Source organism: Accipiter gentilis, chromosome 27 (genome assembly GCF_929443795.1).
Source record: "Accipiter gentilis chromosome 27, bAccGen1.1, whole genome shotgun sequence".
Lineage (NCBI taxonomy): Eukaryota > Metazoa > Chordata > Aves > Accipitriformes > Accipitridae > Astur > Astur gentilis.
Window position 1 is genome coordinate 21,072,846 of NC_064906.1, and position 23,614 is coordinate 21,096,459.

The window sequence follows — 23,614 nt, forward strand, 5'->3', positions numbered from 1 at the left end:
GCACTTGGTAAGTGGGGTGGTCACTGAATGCTTTGCACTAACGCATTGCTGGTTCCCCTGCAAGTCACTTTAACAGCCATTGCTTGGCAATCTTTTTATTTTGGTCACTGTGAAACTAGCAGGTCGTTTTAGCTCAGATGCTGGTGGCTAAACATATTTGTGTCCTAAAGCCTGAATGTCTATTTCCTTTATTTGTGCTTTGGTTCATCTGAGTCTTCTCTAGCAGATGTCATTGTGAAAAGAGCAAGGTTTCACCATCCCTGCCTAGTGTGCTAGTTTTCTACTTCAGCTTTTCTAGACCAACTTTTTTTGAATGTGAGGCTTGTTACTCAACCTCCAGTATGAATTGTTAGTGGGGTTTTGTTTTGATTACATCTCCCCAGCTAAAGAGTTAAAACTGTTGGTGTATCTCTGACTCGGAGATGCAATAGTACCACAGCTTAGATCGCAGGTATTTAACATTCCAAAATAGAGTAACTCATCTATGCTTCCTTGCCTTTAACGATGAAAGATTTCTGTTTTTCTTTAGCATGTCTTGCAGCAGATGAGGCAAATAATTACATTATGTTAGCTGCTCTCCAATCTCATTCCTCTTTACTGATGTGCAACCAGATGGAGTTGCACGCGATGGCACCAGCTCGTAGTGTGGTCTTTGCCACACACTGAACGTGTGGGTGTATCTCAAAAGTCCTGGGATACAGCTATCAGGCCAGACCTTGCAGTGCTTATTCAGGCAGTGTTCTCATTAACTGCAGTGGGCATCTACCCAAATCCTGGGATTTGGCTGCTTTTTAAAAGATTTTCTCTAGGGCTTGTGTTCTGTTTTGTTTTGGGAACTGATACAGGTAGATTTGCTAGGCTCCGTGGCGTGACTGTGGTTAATAGGTATAAAAGCGTTTGTAGGCTGCAGTGTTATTCCTTGATCAGTTAAAGCCCACCCCACATACAGCTCTGTCCTTGCTTTCACTCCTGTGAAAGTGAGGGCTCTCTAAAGCAGGGTGAATTGCATGGCCCGTGTACTAAAGGAAATCAAGTCAGTGTGCTTCTGGTTTCTTCTGGCCCTAAAAAACGACTGTATCGTGAAACTGGTACGTGAACTGCTTTGTATTGGATCTTGAGGGAGTGCCTCAGTGACTGGAAGGAGGATTAGGCTTTTATTGGAAGGTAATGCACTCTTCATCGAAAGTGTGGGTGATGTATAAAAAAAGTGCATTTGAGGATACCAGCCACAGGCTGACAAATCATTTGGCATTCCTACCTGAGGATGAGCTCCTGACGGTTCAAGCTATGGAGCGTCCGTGCAGGAGTCGGAGCCCTGCCCAGAGGGAAGGCAGCGTTCCCTGGGCTGGCAGCTGTGCCGTGCTTCACGCTGGTCTCTGCCCTGCGTCGGGACGCGTCTCAGCCTCTCGTGAAACGCGTCACATCTGGGGAGATGTCCCTGGTAGCAAATTCGTAACAAGAAGTTTATTCACTTGTACGTTTGAGACCGGGAAACTGCGGCATGATGCTTTTTAACGGTTGATTGGTTAAGTTTGTGACAGGTTTGCAATTAGAGATACAACGTTAGGAACTACTTGTATTAGACTGCATCATCTCAGCGTGACTTTTTTTATATTTTCTGTAATTTCACCCTTGGGCAAGCATGGTCATGTACTTCTATCCCTGCTTCCTCTTCTACAAATGTTCTCATTCACTCTGCTTCTGGTCTTCCCCCCCCCTTTCTGGCATTAGAACTTTATTTTTAAAATACATAAAGCTGTAGGGTTTCTCATCAGTAGAATCAAATAGAAGATCAAAAATATAATTAAATAACTTTCATTTCTTTGCCAAAAACAAATTATTTTTTCTTGTCTATTTTGGGTGACTTTATCACACCCTCAAGGGAATCATTTTCATCATGTCTGTCAGTGTGATCTTGCCTTAGAAATGGTATGATCCTTTAAAAGTAGTATGAAATTCAAATAAATGTTTGAAAAGAGAAACATGTAAATTAATTATATACCATAATAGCCAGGGAATCCAGAGTAAACACTGTTTTGTTTTTTTTAAAAAAAAATATAAATCTTATTTAAAAAAATAAAGTAACGTAGGGAACCCTAATTATTCCCCGACCCATATCAATATGGGAGTAATCTGGGTCATTAGATCTTGGTGTCTGCTGAAGATTTCCGCTGTTTAGAAAGTGCAATATTTTTGTAGTATTATAAATGTTACAAAATGTTGTCAAATAATACTGGAAACAAGTTAGTATAAGAGTAATATATTTTAGTCCTGTAACTTACTTACTATGTGTGAGACATATCAAGGCATAAGTTACCTGTGTTGCACATACTTGTAACGAATCAGTATATTTTGCCTGTAATAGACTAAGTAAAATTGGGAATATTCTTTGATTTTTTTCAATTTTTTTTAACTCTCCACTCCCCCCCCCCCCCCCCAATAAAGAGCAAACCAAAACCTCACTTTAATTGGTTAATTAAAGTGTTATAGAGGGCAAAGTGGAATGGAGCTCTGGTTTACAATGTAGAGCTGTCTGGATGAACTCCTTCCTCTTTAGTAGTTACAGACATTATCATGCTCTCCTGGTTTCCTTTCTCCATCTCTGTGGGATTTGTTTAAGTTTTGTTTTCCATTTTCGAAATTCTTGAGGTGGCTTTATGTTGGTGCTAATCTGTTTGTATTTCTTTTACATTTGTGTTGCGTTATAATTTTTCTGAGGTGCTGCACCTAGAAGCTGAAAGGATTTTACTTACAAAGAGGGAACTTGGCATACTACGAATTCTGATATAGTGGGTGTCTTTTTCCCAGCCAGTGATCTGGGTTTTCTTTGCTTTGCCATGAGCAATGACGAGTGAAAAAAGAAATGTTCTCTGAAGGATATCTGGTTCTCAGGCTAGATCACGAGGCAGGAGCAACTTCTACCGTGCTCTCTGTCTTGATGGTTTGGAGTACAAGGTGTGCCTCAGGGCTGGGTTTCTAGCTTCGCTGTCCAAGTTCCCAGAGAGAGTGAGTGAGTGTGCTCGTTTGCTTTTTTTTCTCAAACAGCAATGTGCATGGATTTCCCCTCAAAGGACTGTAGGAGTGCAATCACCTGAAAGTCGAGAACATTTACTTCAGTGTTTCCTGTTTTCCACCCAAGGGACACCGTTTGTTGCACACTGCACTCATGGCTGAGCACTCTCATGTTGATTTTTTTCCTTCTAATTATGAGATGGGGTGTACACAAATGTCATGAAGAAAGCCAGTGTAACTGTTTGAGCCTTGTGCATTGACGAGATTGCAAATTGACTTGTCTGGATTGGAGGTCCTGTGCTAGCTGTTCACTCTATAAAAAATGGATGTTGCCCATAATTCTGCTGTGTTGAGGGTTGTTTGGTTTTTGGTTTTGTTTGGTTTGGGTTTTTGTTGTTGTTGTTGTTGTTTTTGTTTGGTTGGGTTTTTTTGTTTAAAGTGAATGGTTAGAGAGATACTTGGTGTAGAAAGGATCAGATTCTACACACTGCTGTAGTATGGAGCTCTTGCCAAACTCCTGGGGACATCCATGGGATGAAGTCTGCCCTGTGCTTCTTCAGTTGCCTTTGCCTTACAGGGCAGAGAGGATTCCAGATTTTTTTTGAGCATGGTGGAAATGTGTAGGATCAGGGATTATTTTTTGTGTGAATGTGTGAGACCTTATCTGAAGAAAGACAATCTCTGCATAGCATTGCCATGAGGGTGGAAGTCCCAGGACCAATTCTGTTTGAAGTAGAGAGGATGAGAGATCATGTTTTTTTCAGCATGGGATTGTAAAGTCCAGGTTGCATCCTATTGCTTGGTAGTTATATATTAATAAAGTGTAGGTCCAAAGGGCTTGTGTTACCTTGTCTTGACGCTCTTAATCTAGTGAAACTTTTCTTCGTTTCTGTTGCATTTCTTCTGTGTGCTGTACTACAGAAACACTGGTCTTGCTGGTCAGTTGGCTTGTTGCTTTTCGTTTTCCATTTTGAGAAGCCTGATGCTGTTACTGAGAACAGTGCTGGTAGGTTATTTATGTATTCTGCCTAATTATCTCATGGCTATATGCATTTCTTCAGCCGACAGTAAAATGAGATTAACTATTTCAAGCCTTGGTAAAAGGTACTGTACATTCACGTATTAAAAGCAGCTGCTTTTTTTTACTCTTGTCTCCTTATCAAGGGCTGGATTGAAGCATTCGTCTAACCATGAGCGAATCATAGGTTTGAAGTGTTCCCACTTGTAAGTTTGCAGACTAATATCAGGTAGGGGAGCTTACCAAGTATTGCAGTACTGAGCATAGTGAAAGACGTTTGTGGAGAAAAAATTGCTAGTGACCTAAATGTAGTTTGAATTTAGCTCACACTAAGAATGGTATGCCACTTCTCTGTAGTATGTTGTGTTTATAGCGTGGAAAGTACCCATGCCTAAAACAGGCTTTAAATCACACGCTTTCTCTGTGTGTTATTTTAGTGGGAGAACAAAAAGGCTCTTATTATGGAGTGCTTTTGTATTGTCCTTTACAGCCATCGTAGCTCTGACAGAGAAAGCTGAATTCTTTTTCTGACTCGCGTTCAATAGTATTAACAGGCTTCTCGGCACCTTCCGACTGCAGTTGCTGGAGCCTGTCAGCAAGCAGCTGCTTCTGCAGATCCAAGGTAGAGCTAGAGCTCTGGATTTCAGTCTGCGGTTCATGGAGCTACTTTCTACTAGTGAGATGTTTCAGAAGGTTGTCTAGGAAATGCAAATCTGTGATACGTATCGCTCTACAAATGTGAACTTTAAAGGGATCTGCTTCCACTGAAATAGTTTGAGATCTATCATTTGGAAAATGTTGAAAACCAGGCATTTAAAGCAGTCGCAGCGTTTCAAGAGAATATGTAGTCGCTATTGTGGAAAAGTTCATATGAGGTCACCTGAACTGTTGCTAGGTTAGGGAGACTGTAGTGGGAATGTTTTTTTCCCTTTTCCTTTCTCTGATGTCTCTGAAGGAAACAGACCTGCACTGTCCTTTCTGCACAAAAGGAAAGGAGGATTGTCGTGTCTAAAAGGCCCTGACTGTCTTAATGCCCAAAAGAATATGCCTTGTTATGTATTTTATGGAGGTAAGGTGAACATCCATGGTCAACGTACAGCCGATGCTTTTGATGGTAGATGCCTGATTTCCTGACGCCCCCCCAACCCGCCCCAACCCCGGGCACTGTTGTACAAGGTCTGTAACTGCAGAATTGGCTGTAAAGAGCCACTTAAAAAGCGGCCACATAAAAATCACACTCCCATTCAGAGCTATAAATTGGCATTAAGGTGTCTGACCTTGTTTGTCTGTTACTTCAGAAAACCAGATGCAGCTTTATGTTATTGCTAGGGAACAAACACGTCTGTGGCATACTCCCAATTTACTTCTAGCTCCTTCATCAGCTTCAAAACTCAGTCATTCTTCGCTTCTCCCTTGAAGTTTCGAGTCTCTTCAGTTCCAGTTGGTTAGAGTTTCATGTTTATTTTATTACCATTGCTTTATTTCCTCTATCTCTGTTCACTGTGAGATCTGGAATTTACAAGTCCAGGTAAATCATAATTAATCCCCCCCTGTTTCTGCCAGTCTCAGGAGACTTGCCTGCTTCTTTTCTTCCCACCCCCTTTGGTGCTTTGTCAGGAGCACTGTATTGGAATTGTCCCCCACATTATAAGACAAGCTTTAAAAACAATAAAGAAAAGCTTATTTTAAGAAAAAAAATGATGTGAATCTCTGTAGCTACTTCTATTGATGCAGTTGATGTTATGGAGGGAAGAATTTCATCATTGTAAATTGATCTGAAGTCCTTAAATGTTGCACTGTGTGATTGTAAGGCTATGTTGGCATGATCTGGATTTATGCAAAACTCCCATGTCTCTCACCACCTGCTTACAAATAACAACTGTAGCCAAATGTAAAGGGATCTGAGCAGAAGATGAATCCCAATTTCTTTTTTTTTTTTTTTTTTCTTTTATAGACATGTAAATAAATTAAGAGTTTGGTTCACAGACATACAGAAAGTCAAGGTAGTTTAACAAACAATAAAGCCTTGAACTTTTTACCATCACCTCCATGGGGAGGAGCGGCAGAGCTGCAAGTTAGTGGCTGATGACTGCATGACTCATTGGGTGTGTATATATGATAAAAAGTGAATGTTCAGGGAAAATTTCCCATGGAAGAGAAATTGCTGTATGCTAGTAAATATGGCAGGAACTCTCCCTACATATTTGTAGAGAATGCTGTTTGTTATGCACACAGGAAATGAAAGGAATTGCCTGCATTACCGCTAATTTTACAGTGTCCTGTTGAGGTCTTGCTGAAACGTGCATTTTCAGGGCAGTGTGGTGATATTTTGCAAGTTGAGACATGTCACAGAAATTGTTGGTCAAATGCAAATACTGATTAAAAAGTGTAGAGGGTTTGGACTGTTTCTGAACTCTTCTTTTTTGGTGATGTGATGTAGCTCTTGCATTTTTCTCTGCCAGGAGCTTACATTGGTAATCCAAACTATATGTTTAGTCTTTGTATCTGTGAGAATACAGGTTGTCTCTAATTAAAGAAGAGTTTGGTTTGGTATTAAACCTGTTCACCTGTTCTGTTTTTAGTTTTGTTATTTTTCCCCTGAACACAGTTTTGCCCTTGGCTGATTCAGCCAGTAAGCTTTGCAGGCTTTTAAGGGTTAGAGTGCTTTTTCTGTACTCTTCTTTTCTGGACTTCTGTTTATGCTGTTTGCAGGGTGAAAATGATGTGCAGAACTGTAATCTCTTCCTGCACCCTAAAAAGAGGCAGATTAAAAAATGCAGGCAGTAAGCCTGGGTAATAATTTCTCAGTAAATATTTTACTGCTTTTTCCATCTGTTACACTAAAATCTGACTTAAACTAGACATAAATCTAGTCAGAAGAGGTCACTGGAATATTAATCATCAGAATTAATCCTTTTAGACATGTGCTTGGTATGAGGCCAGCTATTCAGACATTTAACAGCAAACATATGTTGCTTATCTGTCTGGCAGCTCGCCAGTGAAGTAAACTTTGAGTTTGTGGTGGTTTTGTATCTGTAAAGTACACTGCTTGTTTGGTGGAAGTTGATGCAGTTTTTCTGTATGTCACACGTGGCACGTAGCCTGCTACTGAAGAATGAGTTCTCTTCAGGGTGTTCTCAAAGAGCTATAGTCTCTTAGTGTTGCATGGAAAGATGTGATATCATTCATGGTTGACCTTTTCATGGTGCTTCTCTATGAAGTACGATTAGCCAAATTTAATACTACTTACTCAGAGCAGAGGAAGAGACAGTATTTCAAGCAGAGTAGTACTGTGGAACCCAAATACAGCTGAATGAGACCTCACGCTGCCTCCGCTCCTGCCGTTCTGACTTGGAGGAAACATTCATTTATGTAAATACAACTCTTTCTTGAGTCAGGTCTGGACTGGACCCAGCATTTCTGTTTCTCTCCTCGTAGGAGCATGCTTCATACTCGACAGAATAATGATTATTTCATATCCTAATTATGGAACTGATTCATCCCCCGGGGCATGGAAAGCAAACAGTAGGAGTGAGTGCATCATTAAAAAAGTAGTGTATTTTTAGAGAGGAGGTAAAAATAAAGTGCGACTCTATTGAAAAATTTCATGATAAAAAAACCTAGCTTGCATTAGAGGAACTTTTTAAAGCAATCTGAGATTATGGCTGGGAGAACAGATTTTGTTAGTAACATGTTTATACTTTGGTCACAAGAAGTTATTAATTTTCTACTTGCCTTTATTTTTCAAGGAGAAGAATGAAAGCTCGCGCTCCTCCTCCACCAAATCAACCTTCTCCAGCAAGTAGATTTCACAGTGAGTGCAAGTCACCTGCAGAGACAGCTGTAATTTCTGATCAGAACCTTGTGAGCATGAAGGAGAACATGATAAACAGATCGGTGGACTTCACAGTCATTTTACCCAGCGGGGTGGAGCAGAAGAGCACAGTACAAGGAAGGTAAGGCTTTGATTAGCTCCCGCTTTTTGGAGCCCTCTGTTCCCAGGGACGTACTTGCTGATATTAATGTCTCCCTTTCTGAGTTGATGGGGTTTCTCTGCTGTGCTTCTCTCTGCGTTTTAGGCAGCTGTTGTACCAGAGAGTCCCAAGACCCATGTATAAAGGCCCCTCTCTGCTGGGGCAGGAAGGTATTTAACAGCTGTTGTGTCACCGTTTTCCTCATGGATCATCCTCAGCACGTATATGGGTCCGTCTCTTCCATGTAGTGCTACTGGGCTAGTCTTAGGTTGTATCCCACCTCATAACACAGCGGGGGTTTGGTGCAGTGGAAGTAGGTGCTGCTGGCAAACAGCAATCCTGACAGTATGCCTGTCTGGAGTCATGCCTAGCAGCAAGTTCAGAAGATGAATGATTCATGACATTCAGGGATCCTGCCTTCCCAAAGACGTTGCGATTGTGTAGGCAGCAAAGCATCTGCTGGTATTTAAGAGGCCTTTTCTCTATATAAAAGTGTATTGGTTGTTTGTACAGGAAGAGGGAGAGATTCTCCTTGTGTCTGGGTACAATCAAGGGCAAATTGTATTGGAAAGGCAGTTTTGAGATAATTTGCTTCACCATAGGAGCTCGCTCTTCTCCTCATCCTCTTTGCGAGAACTGTTTTGAAAGAGGGAGATTTAACGACTTTTAAGAAAGAATTTGGAAGAGTTTTAATAATACATTCAATACTGTGATGAAACTGTAGCAAACAATGGTGTGGCCAGCAGTGGTCAGGAAACTGTAGAAAGTGATAATACCAGATAAGGTGGATAAGTAGAGATGCCTGTTGATAAATCAGGTGGTGTGCTTATTTTACATTTGGGGTTTGCAACAGTCTGCATTCCTGTAAAACTACTCTTCTTGGTCTGATATATTAGTCTGTTTTGACTGTTTGTCTATTAGCATATTTTGATGGCTGAGGAGGATGTGTACAGCAGCGTGTAGTGTCTTCCCCTACTCTTCTTGTAGAAATTAGTGTTCACTTAGCCACTCTCAGGAGACGAGTGCAACTTGTGTGGGTCAGCCCCAAAGCCAGAGTGATGTTAAAGGTTTTAAAGGAAAGCAGTGTTTATCAGAGCTCTCAAATTACACATTTAGTGATCAAGTTTTTATGGGGAGATTTGGACTTAATGACAGAAAGAAGAGAACAGACCGGGAAAGTAGATCAGGACATGAAACTCGCTGGCCATTAGATCCTAAAGAAAGGTGGTATCATTGGCAAATGCAAGCCATCTGGGAGCTAACAAGAGGCCAATCTTCATGCAGCATTTAGCAAGATACATAATTGCCATATGGTTAGAAAAGATTTTCTTCTCCCTCAAAAAAAACCCCAACCCTGAAAATACACACTCCAAGAGCACAAGGGTGGTGTTTTAATGTGACCTTTTGAAGAACATACAAGCTACGGGAGCAGAGAACAAATGGAAAATCCTTGTACAATAAACATTCTGTCTCGTATAGGTGTTTAGTATCACTACCATTGCTATCACATACACTGAGACCGAGTATTTTGATCTTCAGAGTCTTTAGTTTGTTGACTAAAACCTGAAAGCAATGTCAAAAATTAAACCTTAGATCTTTTTGTGGGGTTATTTATATCGTCTACGTTAAGCACTCTAAACAACGAAAATGTTATCTTCATTGTTCTGTGAGGGTGCCCACTTCTCTCCGTTGTCTGCATGACAGGTCTAGGCCCCCGATTTAGGCCGCGATTAAATTCCTGCCTGTGCTAATCTGCTCATCTGAGTACCACCAATGCCTAACTGAAGGAGGAGGTGTTCTCCCTCAGTGCTGACTTGAGCACTTGGAGTGGAGAGTTGGTGACAAATGTCGGGCACTGACGGCCAGCTGTGGGAAGTGGAAGATTATGGAAACTGAGGAGGGGAGTAAATCATCCTAACAAGTTATGAAATAAGAAGAGGATACCCTATAATGAGCTCTGTATTATAGTGGCATCAGTCTGTGAACAGACCTCGTGTGTTGCTGTTCTTTCTAACCACTGGAAGATGAAATTTCATGCACATTAACACTGGTTACGTTTTCAGAGATGTAGAATACAAAAAAAAAACGTCAGGAGCGTCTGAAATTTTTACGGGGTGAACTGTCTTCAGTCTCCAGGTTTGGATGAAAGACCAGGCTTTTCAATCTGTTTGCATTGTTTTGGCATTGCAAACTGGACAGCTATGAAGTACAATGATATTTGGAGGTAAACATTTAATGATAAAGATACTAGATTTAAAAAAAAAAAAAAGTTTCATTTAGCTTGAAGCAAGTATGGGAGCCAGCGCAGGTAATACTGTATTTTCCTTGTTCACTCTTTTTACCTATGCTGATATCATGGAAGGACATTTCAGACAAATTCTGCTGTTGTTTATACTGCTATAAATCTTCAGTATTTACATTGCCATCATTAGAACTGCATTCTGCAAAATCTGCTTTTGGGTAACCGGGGGAAATAGCTTTTCTGTTGCAGAAAAATTTGCAAAACCTTGCCCTGGGCATCATTGTAATGAAAAATGATTCTGTAATTTCAGGAAAGCAGTTTACAGAGCACTGAAGTACACTACAGGACGTTTGAAAATATAACTACTGTAGCTAATTAGTATCACTTAAGGTTACTATAAATGAACCAAGCTAAAAGTCAAAATAATCTCTTTAAATTTGTTCATTGTATGTAAGCAAAGCAGCACATTGTTAGTTTTACTTTGTTCTCGATAATAGAAAGTTCCTATAAACATCAGCAAGAGGGCTGAAAATTGTCATTGAATTTTCTGGAAGGATAGTTCAAGAAAAAAAGAAAGTGTGCTCTTTAAAGATATTTTATTGGAATCTGGACTTTTTAAGTAGATTTATTTATGAAAGTTAACTCAAGCTGACAGTCTCTCTTTAAGAGTTTATTGCCATCTTGTAACACACAGTTTAGTGTAGATTTTGGAAATACGTAGTGCAGATTTTAGGACAAAGTTGAGTCCTCTAAGGAGTGTGTGCAGCAATAGAATAGTATTAAAAAACAGTTTTCTTTTTTGAAATAATTGGTCCCTGTGAACTCTGCTGTAAAACATGTAGAAGAATTCATGAAAAACTGTTAGCCTTTTCTCCCCTGAAAAGGATTATAAAATACCACCACCAGTAATCTGTATTTGTACTGTTGTATGAGCACTAATTGATGTGCTGAAAGAATAGGCAGGGCGTTGGCCACTTATACATTTTATGCATATAGATCTGTAGCAGATCCACACAAACTGTTAGCAGGTCTGACAGAGGTGATGGCTAGACATTGAGTAAGAAAATAAGTGGAAAAGCTCACAAGAGTTACCAGAAACTTTTTCTGTTTGTGATTCTCACAGGTAACACTTCCAATGGGTAAGCTATAAATAAAAGGATCATCCATCTCTCTCCATTCACGCTGAGTGTCACCGAGAAGGACTTCCTCATTAACGCAGATACAGACATTTGGTGTTAGCAGCTTGAGAAGTTAGTAGTATTTGAAATACATTGCAGAAAAATGGGCGTGTTTGAAGCTAAATGATGTTTGGTTTGGAGTTGTCAGCACGTGGATGACCGATAAGCAGAAGAGTAGACTGGACAGTTGTTGCTCCTGCTGTTATCTTACATGCTATACAAATTCTCTCACACGTGTGGTGCACAGAGAGCAGGATACTAGAACAAATAATAAACTAGCTGAAGCTGTAGTCCCATTCTGCAAGTACTGGAGGACAGAGCTCGGTGCAGAGTTTGTGTTATATGGAGCATAAAGCTAATGTCATCACAGAAAGAATATTCTCGCATAATTCTCAGTGAAAGACTCTTTAAGTGGTGTTAATTGTGGGCTTATAGCTCAACATACAGAACAGTGTCTCAAGAAAGACTGAAGGTGTAAAATCAGCCCAGGCTGGTAAAATGTGAAAGAGGTCTTGTTAGAAGGCGACGAACAGGGCATATACAGCAAAAGGGTTAAAAACTGAGCTTAACGAAATACTAAATAGGGGTCAGGTTAAAACTACAGTAGTTCAATGTAGGCTTTAAAAAAAAAATAAAAACCTTACTGTACTGATACAGAGAGTAATTTAAGTTGGCAGGGGCCCCTGGAACTCACCTGCTCTAACTCCCTGCTCAGTGCAGGGCTCCCAAGAGCGGGTCGCTCAGGGCTGTCTCCAGGCACATTTGAGTACCTCCAGGGAGGAGGTTTCTGAACCTCTCTGTAGCCCTGTTCCAGGGCTTGACCACCCTTGTGGTGAAAAAATGTTCCCTTGTACCTACGTGGAGTTTCCCATGTTGGCACTTGTCTCTTGCCCCTTGCTGTTCACCACCGAGATGTGTCCAGCTCTGTAAGCCTACCATTTGGTGCTTACGGACAGCAGCGAGATTTCTCTTCGCTCTTCTCAAGGCTCAGCAAACCCTTCTTGGGTGTCATCTTGGTGTTCCTTCTTTGGACTTGCTCAGTTATGGAAAATAAGAGCCAAATATACATGAGCAAAATAAGAAACGGAAAGCATTTATGAATATCTGTTTGTCACGCTTCCTGTACCGCTTTTGATGCAGCTTGCTATTGTATACATTTCTGGTTGTGTAGGAAAACCTCCAATCCTTTCATGAAGTGCCTGCTGTGCTTTGGAGCATGAGAAAATAATAATGACTAATGCTCTTTCCTGTTTTTAAATGCAGGTAGTGAAAGCATCAGAGACGTGAGGCCACCCCCTTTACGCTACTGTTTTTCTTTTCCAGGCATTTGTCACTTTAGATTCCTAATGTGTCGTTGGCATTGACCTAAATAAAGAAGATTCTTCCTTTCAGTTTGAGATTTTTTTATAGGCATTTGTAGCATGAAAATAGAAGGTAATAGGAAAGTCAGTGTCATTTGTTAAAGTACAACTTTGTCCAACACATTTATTTCCTAGAGGTACAAGACTGTATTTTAAATAAGGAGATTAAGCTGAGCCACACCCAAAACAGCCCAGTTGTTTTCTGCCTCTTAAACTATAGACGTCTTCGCTGCATTTTACTGGTGAACAACAGGACACAAGTGGTCTGACACCCTAAAACTTGATCAGGACTTTGGCCTGATAAGTATTGCTGACAAAGTAGTTATTCTTTACTGTCCAGTATTGGTGTTAAATGTCAAACAGCCTAGTAATAGGTTATCAGGACAGAGCCAAAGTACTTTCTTTTGCTAAGAATAGTTGTCTGAACCATCTTGTCTGAATCTTAAATTGGGTTCATCCTCCAGTTTTATTTCTGTGCTCTAGTATTTACTTATCAGTCATTAATGTTTGGTGTCTGTCAGAAAGTGTTTGGTCTCCCCACCCAAAATTTCAGCAACATCTTATTAAAATAAGAAAGTAATGTGTTTCTTAGCTGAGAAGTTGGAGAGGCAGGAGACATTTAACTTCTTCATTTCAGCTTTAGATTTAATCCTTTATGATCAGACCTGCCTGAATTTCAAAGTAGAATATGCTCTCCACCAGGTCTCAAAAGCAGGTTAAAATCAAGGGCAGATACGTGTGGAACAAGACGGAAGCAAAGGAAGGACTGACTCTTCCATCTCTTGGAAGATGCAAAGAGTCAGTCCTTTGCTTCCACCTTGTTCCAGCCGTATTCGGCCCAAGGTTACAAAGAAAAGTTGGTCTAGATTAGTAGGTGGCTCAGTACCATTCTTTTGCTGTGTTTAGTGGCTCTCTTCTGTTTGTGGCATATACATGGAGTTACTTGAAATAAAACTCCCATTTAAAATCAAGCTGCGGGTTTTTGGCGGGGGGGGGGGGGGGTGGGGTGGTGGGTAAGTGTTTTTAATGAAATAGTTTACGTGAGGCAAGATAACTGTCCAAATTTGAATGCATTATCACAACATTATGCACTACAGAAATATATTAGCGTTCCACATTAAATAGAAATGTCTAGCACACAGAACACCATGTATTGCGGTTCTGCCAGGTTATTTGCTTTTCTGTGAAACAATAGCAATAAGGCTGAGAGGGAAACAACACATGCAAATCTTAGTTTAAAAGAAATATGTCTGTAAACAGACAAGCTGAGATCTTTATCAGCGGACTAACACTTTTTCAAATGCTCACTGCTGCACAGCTTAATGAATATTCATGTAAACGTCGGTGTAGGTGGGGTTCTCCTATAGTTTGGACTGAAGTAGGTGTAAATGTTTTTGTTGGCGTGTGGCGTGTTACATATGATTTAAACATGGTTGTGAAATACAGGCGTTTGCAACTTGGGGACAGTGCCAGAATAAGTCATTGTGAAATGACCTGATACAGTTTCGATTTAGATACTATGTATTTCTGTTTAGATGCTGCCTATGTTAGCAGTTACCACAGCGCACTGTTTTTCTGAAGCCTCCTATACATATTAATGACATCTGTTTTCCCTGTTTGATCTTCAGTCATCATCTTCTCACTGTGTTCTTCTCTTTTCAATGCGATCACCTATTTCAAATTTTCCACGCTTGCCACTTTTTCAGCTCACACTGCGCAAATCAGTTAAACTTGAAATAGGTTACTGTAAAGAAGGTCCTTTCTCATCGCTTGCGCGGGAAGAGCTGTCACCTACATGTATTTTAGTCTTGCCTGTTGATAAGGGATTGTTCTCGTTTTCCATTCTCGTCATCTTTGCCGGTAGCTCTCCAGGGTTTTTCCCCAACTTCTTGAGCAGTTGTTGGCCAACAACATATACGTAGAAAGAAGATGGGCAGCCCGCCACAGAGTAGTTTCCCAGATGCTGACAGCTCGCAGTTGAAGGGTAATTCTTGAGCTGTGGTTGTAATGGTGGTAGCTGATAACCTGTGAAGGATTTTATTTTCTTTGAATTTGCTTGCATTTTGAATCCGTATACAGTTTCACCAGTTTACACATTAGAAGAGATGCCAATTCCTTTGGCAAATATGCCATCTATGCATTTATTTTAACTTCCTGCTAGAAGAAAAATATCCCATGTATACGACAGGCTTCAGGTACGGCTGGTAATTTTTTTCAACTTACGTTGTTTTGTTGATGACAGATGCTGGTTTATGAAACCAAAACTTTTCAGAAACATAACCAGTTTGATCCTGGATGGAATTTTAGGGAGGAGGGTTGAAAAGAAAGAACCCTTCAGTACGTCGGTAGAAGAGAATTTCTGGGTGTTGAGGAACATAGTTCATATCTGCTGTGTCAGGCAGTATCAAGCTCCAGTGAATGTTGAGTTATTGACGCAAAATGGAGTACCTCCGTACAGAGGCATGGAATAAGGGAGGGACAGTGACTGACTCTCTTAACCTTGTGGTTCAAGAATCACATCTGCAATAAGAGTTCTTGAGAATGCAAACACTTGAAAGCAGATGGTTTTATACAGGGTTAATATTCTCACCAAAATAAATACGGAAGGGATCTCTTGTAGTTGGAAATATTGCTGGCGGATTGTCAAGTGGATTTGGGGTGGGGAGACGACTCAAAGTTGTAAACTGAAAAATAAATAATTCTGTCTACCTTTTGTTCCAGATTTAAATGCTCCATTTAAAGTTGCGTTATGTGACGGTTCAAATCTAGGTAGAGTTCACCATATCGTGAATGCATCATTTAGCTCTTGTCTTCATGCTAAAGAACAGGATTTGAATTGGAGAATTTAATATATGGATTTAACAGATAAGATGGACTTTGTCCGCTCTCAGCTTGTGTTTGTTAGTGCTCTTATTGGCACTGTTGTCTGCCTCATAGTGAATAGTTAATTGCCAGCTCATAAAAGCACACTGAAGTGCAAATATATTTAATTCCTAACATTTTATCTGATCTGTTTAGCATTTCAAAGCATTAGCACTGTTCCCTCTCAAAGGTGGTTAACTAGTGACACATCCATGGCTTGTATTGTCTTTTTTTTTCTCCTGTATTAAAAGTGAGGTAAATTTTTTAGCAACCGTGTTTTTTCTCATGCTAACAGTGAATGTCTTCTTCCCTGCAGTAAAGCTGTGATGGATCTGTTGGTTGATTTATGCAGCCAGTATCGCTTAAATCCGTCCCAACATAGTCTTGAACTGAAGTCTTCGGGAACTCAACAACCTCTGAGTTACAAGCCAAACACTTTGATAGGAGCGCTGGACGTACAGACGGTACTTCTGAAAGAGAAGGTTCCTGAAGAGAAGACAAAGCGACCTCTGCCAAGGGTCCCTGAGGTCAGTACTCTGTAGGGCTAAAATGGTGCCATGAAACATCATTTTTCGTTCCTGTGATTTCAAGCAGTTCTTGCAGTCTTTGTGATTCAAACCAGATGGGAAAGGCTTGAGATTGACTATAACCTGCTTTGCTAGCTTCACTGATTTGCATGCAGGCTGGCAGGTGCTAGTCTGGACTCCAGCATTTAGACAAAATGTTATGTTGCATGTTGTTGAATAGATGGAAACCTGTTCTTACAAAGACCCTTGATTGAAGACTGGGATGGTTGTCATTTGTAGCAGTGGCTGAAATGAGGGTTGTGGGATTGCGTGGAGGTAGATAGGGTTTTGGTGGTATTTTGTTTGTCATCTTTACTGAAGATGTGGGAGAAGACTGATCATTAATAAATGTATTTCACAGTATTGTGAAGAATCAGAAGTAGCCATTTGCCAAATATGTTTGCTAAAATTTTTATTAATTCTGAATTTGTATAGCTAATTACACTGTCACGCCTTTCAGAGTGGTACTTGTAAACGATCACAAATTATGTCTGCCTCGATTCCTTTTCCTTATTCACCTGTTCTTGTGAATGTCTCCTTAGTTGACAGGGGAGTTCTGAGTTTGGAGGGGGGGGCTAATAATATTTATTGCAGTGCGGTAAATCTGCCTGGGAGGAGTCAAGACAATATGGAAGTCCCCAATGCCTTTCTCATTGTAAGAGAGCCTAGCCATCAGCGGGAGAGCTGAGTTTGTGTTTGTTTCTGCAGAAATCTGTGAGGCTGGTAGTGAACTACCTGAAGACGCAGAAGGCTGTGGTTCGAGTTAGTCCAGAGGTGCCTCTCCACAGCATCATCCCAGCTATTTGTGAGAAGTGTGAAGTCAGTCAAGAGCACATCGTTCTTCTGCGAGACGGCATCACTGGGGAGGAGCTGGAGCTTACCAAGTCCTTGGAGGAGCTGGGAATAAAGGAGCTGTATGCCTGGGACAGAAAAAGAGGTGAGCTGAGACTGAAAGCGGTCGCTACAGAGTTCGGTGATGCGCCAACAATATTACGGGCAACTTCAAAGCCTTTGTGCTCTTGTTCCTTTGGGGCCTGGCTGAAACAGCAGAGTGACATCGCGGTCCAGAGAGCAGCGCGGGTTAGTTCAGTGAGCTGTGCCCAGAGCGGCAGCCAGGACAACAGCGTGCTGGTTTTTTTAATTTCTCAGGCCCTGCGCCAGGCTGGGCTGGCCCCTGGCAGCCTGCAGGTTGGCGCAGGGCAGAGCAAAAGGAGGAGCTTCGCTACCTCCTGGAGCTGCTGTCGGTACAGGTGTGCGTAACACGGGGGGCCTCGTCCAGGCAGAGCCTCTCACCTGCCTGTGGAGTGGGCTGGGGAGAAGGGCAGGTGAGACATGCCATAATGATGGCAGCTGCGAAAGCTGAGAGGCAAAGGCGACAGACCAGGGCTTATGTGAAACAGACCGGATAGGTGCAGAGACGGTTCCTCCAAAGAGCGACGTTATTCACAGTTTAGTGAAGAGGAGCTAAGAGGTATTTGTATTGAAAATTTTGCTCTCCTGTTTATTCACCCTCACTTTCTGTTCTTGTAGACAATATTGTAGCAGCAGCTTCTTGGACTTGAGTTTTATCGGCCTGATGGTGTATTCAAATAGCATAATTATGCGATCTGCTTTAAAATATACCTGCTTTAAAAATACACATTGACAAGTGCTACTTCCTTTGAGGGCAGAAAGTGATATTCATTAAAATTGTCTCCTGCAGTTTCTCTCAATCGGTATCACTTCCAGCACAGTCAGTGTCCTTATTTATTGTTTAGATAACGTCAATCTTGTAGGTGCTGAGCAGCAGGCTTATTTTTTATTTATATAGTTATTTATTTATGTTGACGTTCTGTCTCTTCTTTCAGACTCCTTTGGTAAGTGACAGTTTACCTCTGTGTGAGTCAAATTTCAATGAGTTTAGACTTTTAAGTAAACTAAATGTCTCCTTTTCCTTTGAATTGGTAGGATGTTCAAAGAAGTGGCTGACAGCATGTCATAACTCAATTGCATGTTTATTTGGGTTTTTTTAAGACATGTTTACTGTAATTAAGCCAACCATTTTGGAGCAACATATTGAACACACAGAGTATTCAACAGGATACATTCAGCATACTTCAGGGACAACTGATAGAGTAATTATCCTAAGTTTTCCTTAAACTCTTTTCCTTTAAAATGAAAGTGATGGAGTATATACTGGTGTAATATTGGTCTTCAAATCCGGCTGTAGCCTGTACAGTCAAAACCAAGACTTTACTTCAGGGCTGGGTTTATAGCAGCAAATTACACAACACTTCATAGTGTGCCGCTCTCTGCATTAGAATTTTTTTTATATTTTATTCTTTTTTTTAACCTTCCAGTATACCTTTCATTAGGATAACACCCACCCCACCCCCCTCCCGCCCCGATCCTGAGTGTATTTCAGCCTTTTCTGCCTTCCTCTTACTCCGCACATTGGTGTCTGATGAGAAAACGGGTAAATACACATAAAATTTACAGTTTCCTTTGTTACAGCAAATTCCTTCTTCCTGTTGTGTTCTCATTTGTAATCTCCAAGAGGAATAATCCCATTGGTTCAGTAGCAATTGGTCTATGAATTGTGCATTGAGTAGCTGTCCAGTCTGTTCCGTTATCAGAACAGATAGGTTTTTAAAACACATTCCCACTAACAAGTAAGGCATCAAAGGTGCTGAAAGCATGGGCTGTGCTTGTAAGAGCAAGTTCTGGAAAAACTTTGTGCTTATCATTCTCTCCTTCCCTGAAACACAAGTACTGAGTGCTGAAGGATTCTTAAAAGACAAGCTCTGCTGCCACCTGCTTACTTAATTCGATTTAGCAGTTGAAGCAGCTTCACAAGTGAATCGGGAATTAATACAAACACAGGTAAACTGCTTCTAGGAGCAGCTTTGCATGTCTGTTGTCAGTCAACATTTTTTTCTGTAATGCTTAGGAAAACAAGTGCTAGGAGTAATTAATGAATATGGTGGTTTACGAGGCAATATTAGAACTTTAATATGTCTTCTCTTGTCCTTTCATTGCCTGCCTTTTCCAGTTCCTCCATCAAAAACTCAGTCTGAACCTTCTCTGAACTACAGAGGTACTGTACAATGCTGCTGAGGGAAAACTCTTTCCCTTCACACTATGTTTAATGTGGCTTTGATAGATAGATCTTTAAGAATGTCACATAAAATGCTGTAGAAAAACAAGCTTTTTTTTATCTGTGTTGTCTTTTGCAGAGTGTTGTTTACGTGTCTGTGCTTTTGGTCAGAACACACACTGTGCATGCTGCTTTTTCAGTAATTGCCATTAAAATGCCAGCAATTAACAAATCCTGTCATTTAACTGTTCTGTGATATGATATGTTTCTATACAGATTCCAAGCCTTTTCAGGTTACCTAAAACATGATTAGTTGAATTTCAGAAGTACTAACATTTCAGAGGTTCAAAATTTAGTTAGTAGCAAAGACAGGATATTTTGAGATCTGTGAGATCTTCCACTGATTTCAATTTACATGAAACGAAACATTTTAATATCAAACCTATGTGTACACATTGGATAACTCTGAATAAATGCTGACTTCTGAATTGCTGCGGTAGGTGGGGTTTGATGAGATTACACTGGTGCTTCTGCTTCTAGTTAAAGAGAAAATGTGTGTATTTAGTATATCCTTTTCCCCCACTCAGTATGTTATTATACATTGCTTAAATTAATTTTCCCCAAGAAAGGTATGGTTGATTTCTAACTGGCTTTACTTCTTTGCATTACTAGTAAACACAACATAACAAAAATAAAACTGTGGATAACTCTTTAAGTTTTCAGGAAGGAAAGAAGTCCACCTCCAATAGGTGACAGCCATCAAGCAAATCTTAGCTCATGGCCTATTGAGTCTTGGCTTCACTAATGCCCTAATCCTCTGTCGTTACTTGCTGTGGCTTCCCTCTTACGCAGAACATAATACTAGAGAGAATATCTACTGTATTTATTTAAGAAAAATTGATACAGATTTATAAAGATTTCTTGTTGGTTTGAGATGATACACTGTGTTTAAAATCCCAATTTATTGGTATTATACAACACTTAATGGCAGCGTTGACAGTCAGCTGTTACTGACATGCCTTTCATCATTATCATTGATAGTTGAAGACTGTGTAAGGGAATCGTGATCACCTCTAGTTGCAGCCCAGCCCCGAGCAGAAAAACAGCAGGTTTTGGAGAATAAGCATAGGCAGCACTTAATATTTGAGGAAAGTATTAATTTATGACTGCACTTTTTGCAGTAGAGTTGCAGTGTTTCTTAAGGATAGTTTCTCCCTGTCTTCCTCTGGGTTCCCCATCTTTAATCTTCTACTGTGTTCTGAACTAGTGCACGTGCTTAACGCCTTCTAACACCTGACATTGTTGATATGCTAAAGCGATCTGTGTGAAAATCATGTGCTTTGTGGGAGATGCAAATCAGTTTACTGGAGTTCTGGGATGAGGGGTTTTTTTGTGAAGTCAACGTTTATTTTGTGTCAAGAAGCAAGTCATTTTGCATTTGCTTCTTAATTGTTACTAAACAAGTAAAGCAAATATTACAAGAGAAACCCATTTTTCTCTGTACATTAAACTTCCTGTGCGCTAGTGGGATGCTCTGATGTGCTTGGAGCCAGGGAGAAACCTTTATAGCATTGTGCAGTGTCCATTAAAAAAAGTGGAAGAGCTTTACAGTCTGTATATTGAATGTCAAACCAGTGGTTGTTCCCTGTAATGCATGACCTTATTTTGCTCATCCAGTTTGTCTGGTGTGGGGGAAATTGAAGGGAGACTAAACTGGCTGAGAATTCTTACAGTTCTCTAGCTGGTTCAAGGAGGACATGCATGTTTGAGCTCTTAGAGCCTGAGGTACATAGAAACTCGCCTCTCCTCCCACCTGAAGTAAAAGCCCCAAGTTGAGAAAAGATGAGCACAACCAGCTGGTTGAAGTTCTAAGGAGAGCCCTTTTTGCAAGGGGAAGGTCTCTTTCCTCTTCGTGGAGCTTTATCCAAATCCACTTTGAGAGTCTTTCTGTTAGGTTCATTGTGTTAAGTCAGGCCTGTGAATTGTTGAAGATATTCACCATCATCTTTTTTTTTAAAAGTCTGTTGGGGTTTTTTTTCACTATTACAGTACTCCATGAGTTTTGAGTGAGACATCTAACAAGCATTTCTGAAGACAAAGCGACTTGCTCATTTTTTTGCCTTTTAATAAGGATTACTAAATCGTGATAGAAAACTTAACTGTAGTTTATTAAATTACTCCATTTGTCTCTATTAGATTTTGGAACAAACTCAGAACAAATAAAAGTTTGATGAAAAAGTAAGTGCAGGATCTGACAGTTACTTAGATAATTCAGTTCATACCATCTCCAGTTCATAAAAATACAGCATTAATCCAGGATGTTTTAAAATACTGATCTTCTGAATCTTTATTTCAGAAATGTAAAAAATATTCCATTATGATTGTTTCAGAACCAAGTCGAAAGGCTTCAGTAGGCAATGATGCAATAGAAAAAGAAAAGGCAAGACTTCTGGGATTGTTTAAAGCTGATAGAAGAAGCAGCAAGGTAAGTGTTCAGCAGTGTACTACCTTACTAAAGAGAACTGTTTTCTTCCTGGATGTATTATGTCTGTGGATGGTGTAGTTTGTTTGGGGTTTTTTGTTTGTTCTTTCCTTCTATTCTCTATTCCCTCTTCAATTTTTCCTTGCTTCTGTTAGCAGCTGCATAAAGTATGTTTAATCAGTGCAGCCTGATGGAGATACCAGCTGCTTATTGCCAGTCAGGCACATCGACCATTTACTGCCCCCCCCCCCCCCCCCCAAATGCTGTGGGGTCCGTGGGTGTTCACAAAGGGCAGTAGTTTCAAGCAACTTATGTCTGCTAGCTGGTAGTGCTCACATTACAGAATGCATTTATGAAAGAAGTGATGTAATGTAGTACAATTAAGATATCAAGTAGAAGTGTCTTATTAACTCTGTTTTAAAGCATTTATATCTTTAGGAAGCTCTCTGCAATCATGCTATTGCCATCTCCAAGTCTGTAAAACCAGTGAATCGGGTGTAGAAGAAATAACTTGCAGTACTAAACTGAAGGATCAGCATCTGCTGGGGTGCATGTTAGGCATTTTTAACTTTGTTTTTAATCTTGAGTTGGAAAATTTAAAAAAGGAATTTCCCATAAAATAATTTTCTTCCGTTGACCTGCCTTTATGAAAAATTTTTCATTCATCATAGAAATTAAATACAAAACCCCCCTTTATAACTCAAGAACATAAAACACTGGGCTTTTAACTTCATACTTTTTGCATCCTTCACTACAAATATTGGTGTCAACTGATTTTGATTGTAAAGTATTTAATACTCCAGGATGTCAGAGTAAAAAGGGATTTTTCTTTCGTTTAGTTTAAAAAGGCCTCCAAGGTTTTTGCAGTGAAATCATAAAATGTGTGGCTGATTAACTGGTATTAAGAAACATATGCTTGTTAGTGGATCAGTGTTTCACTTACCCTTCCAGTCTTCTCAGTTATGTTTTTATAACTGTGAAAGCTTTCAAAAATCCTTATTAGTTTTCTGCCCTTTCCATTATGATTGAATTTGGAGTGCTTTTGCTGTGGAATAGCTTCCTTTAGGGACACTGGGAACTACTGTGTTGAAAAATCTGATCCGTCATGGATGCTGAGCTGTTCTTAGCACCTTACAAAGGACACATGGAAACTGTATTTTATGAGATAGGAAGTCAGTCACTTTCAGAGTGTTTATCCTCTGTAAGAAAATATTTCCCATTTAGAAGGGAACAAAAGCGTAACTGGGGCAATAATGCTGTATCTGCCTGGAATAATCAAGTAAACAAGGGAGCTCAGCTTGAGCCTCTAGAGCACGCTGCGAGGCTGTAGTTCCTCTGGAAGAACCAAATATATTGCAGCATGCAGTTTCTGCATTATAGTTTGTCCTCTGATTCAATTTTTCTGAACTTCAGTAAGAAGTGTGTGCTCTTGGAGTTCAAACTCCTGAAGCAGCTCGGATTTAACTTGTAAAATATATACACTTGCAACCTTAGAAAAAGTTGCTACGAAGCATCCCATTCTGTGGTTACTGCAGTGGATTTCTCACAGCTGAGTTTGGGATGAGTGTCCCGAGATTGCAAACTCCTCTCTTATTCCTATTCTCTTCCTCGTGCTTGTTAATCACAAAGGAGGGGTTTTAAAATACAAATTTTAATAGATGTTAAGGATATTGAGGATCAGTTAACAAGTTATAAGTAGTATTTGACCTGGGAAAAAGTAGGAACTGTAGAAACAAGTACGAGAAACTACTTCTAAATCTGAGGTAAAGGTCTAAGTCTTTCTTGCTGCTAGTTCTGACAAGTTAATCGACTTTTCTTGGTCATTTCTTTATTGGACTCCTGC

The 23,614-nt window shown here is 40.2% G+C and overlaps 1 protein-coding gene across 10 annotated transcripts in view; it reads left to right on the forward strand.

Moving 5' to 3' along the window:
• The window catches only part of COBL (cordon-bleu WH2 repeat protein), a 210,294-nt gene that overhangs the window by 85,224 nt on the left and 101,456 nt on the right, over window positions 1-23,614 (forward strand). For 7 of the 10 annotated variants that reach the window (XM_049830389.1, XM_049830388.1, XM_049830391.1 and 4 more), the window contains 5 exons: window positions 7,780-7,986; window positions 15,964-16,174; window positions 16,922-17,150; window positions 19,245-19,289; window positions 21,680-21,774. In XM_049830389.1, the coding sequence (XP_049686346.1) occupies window positions 7,787-7,986; window positions 15,964-16,174; window positions 16,922-17,150; window positions 19,245-19,289; window positions 21,680-21,774 (780 nt within the window). In that variant the 5' untranslated portion in view covers window positions 7,780-7,786. Of the gene's footprint in view, window positions 1-3,902; window positions 4,019-7,779; window positions 7,987-15,963; window positions 16,175-16,921; window positions 17,151-19,244; window positions 19,290-21,679; window positions 21,775-23,614 lie in introns of those variants that run through there. The other 3 variants (XM_049830387.1, XM_049830393.1, XM_049830390.1) reach the window with 2 other exon arrangements.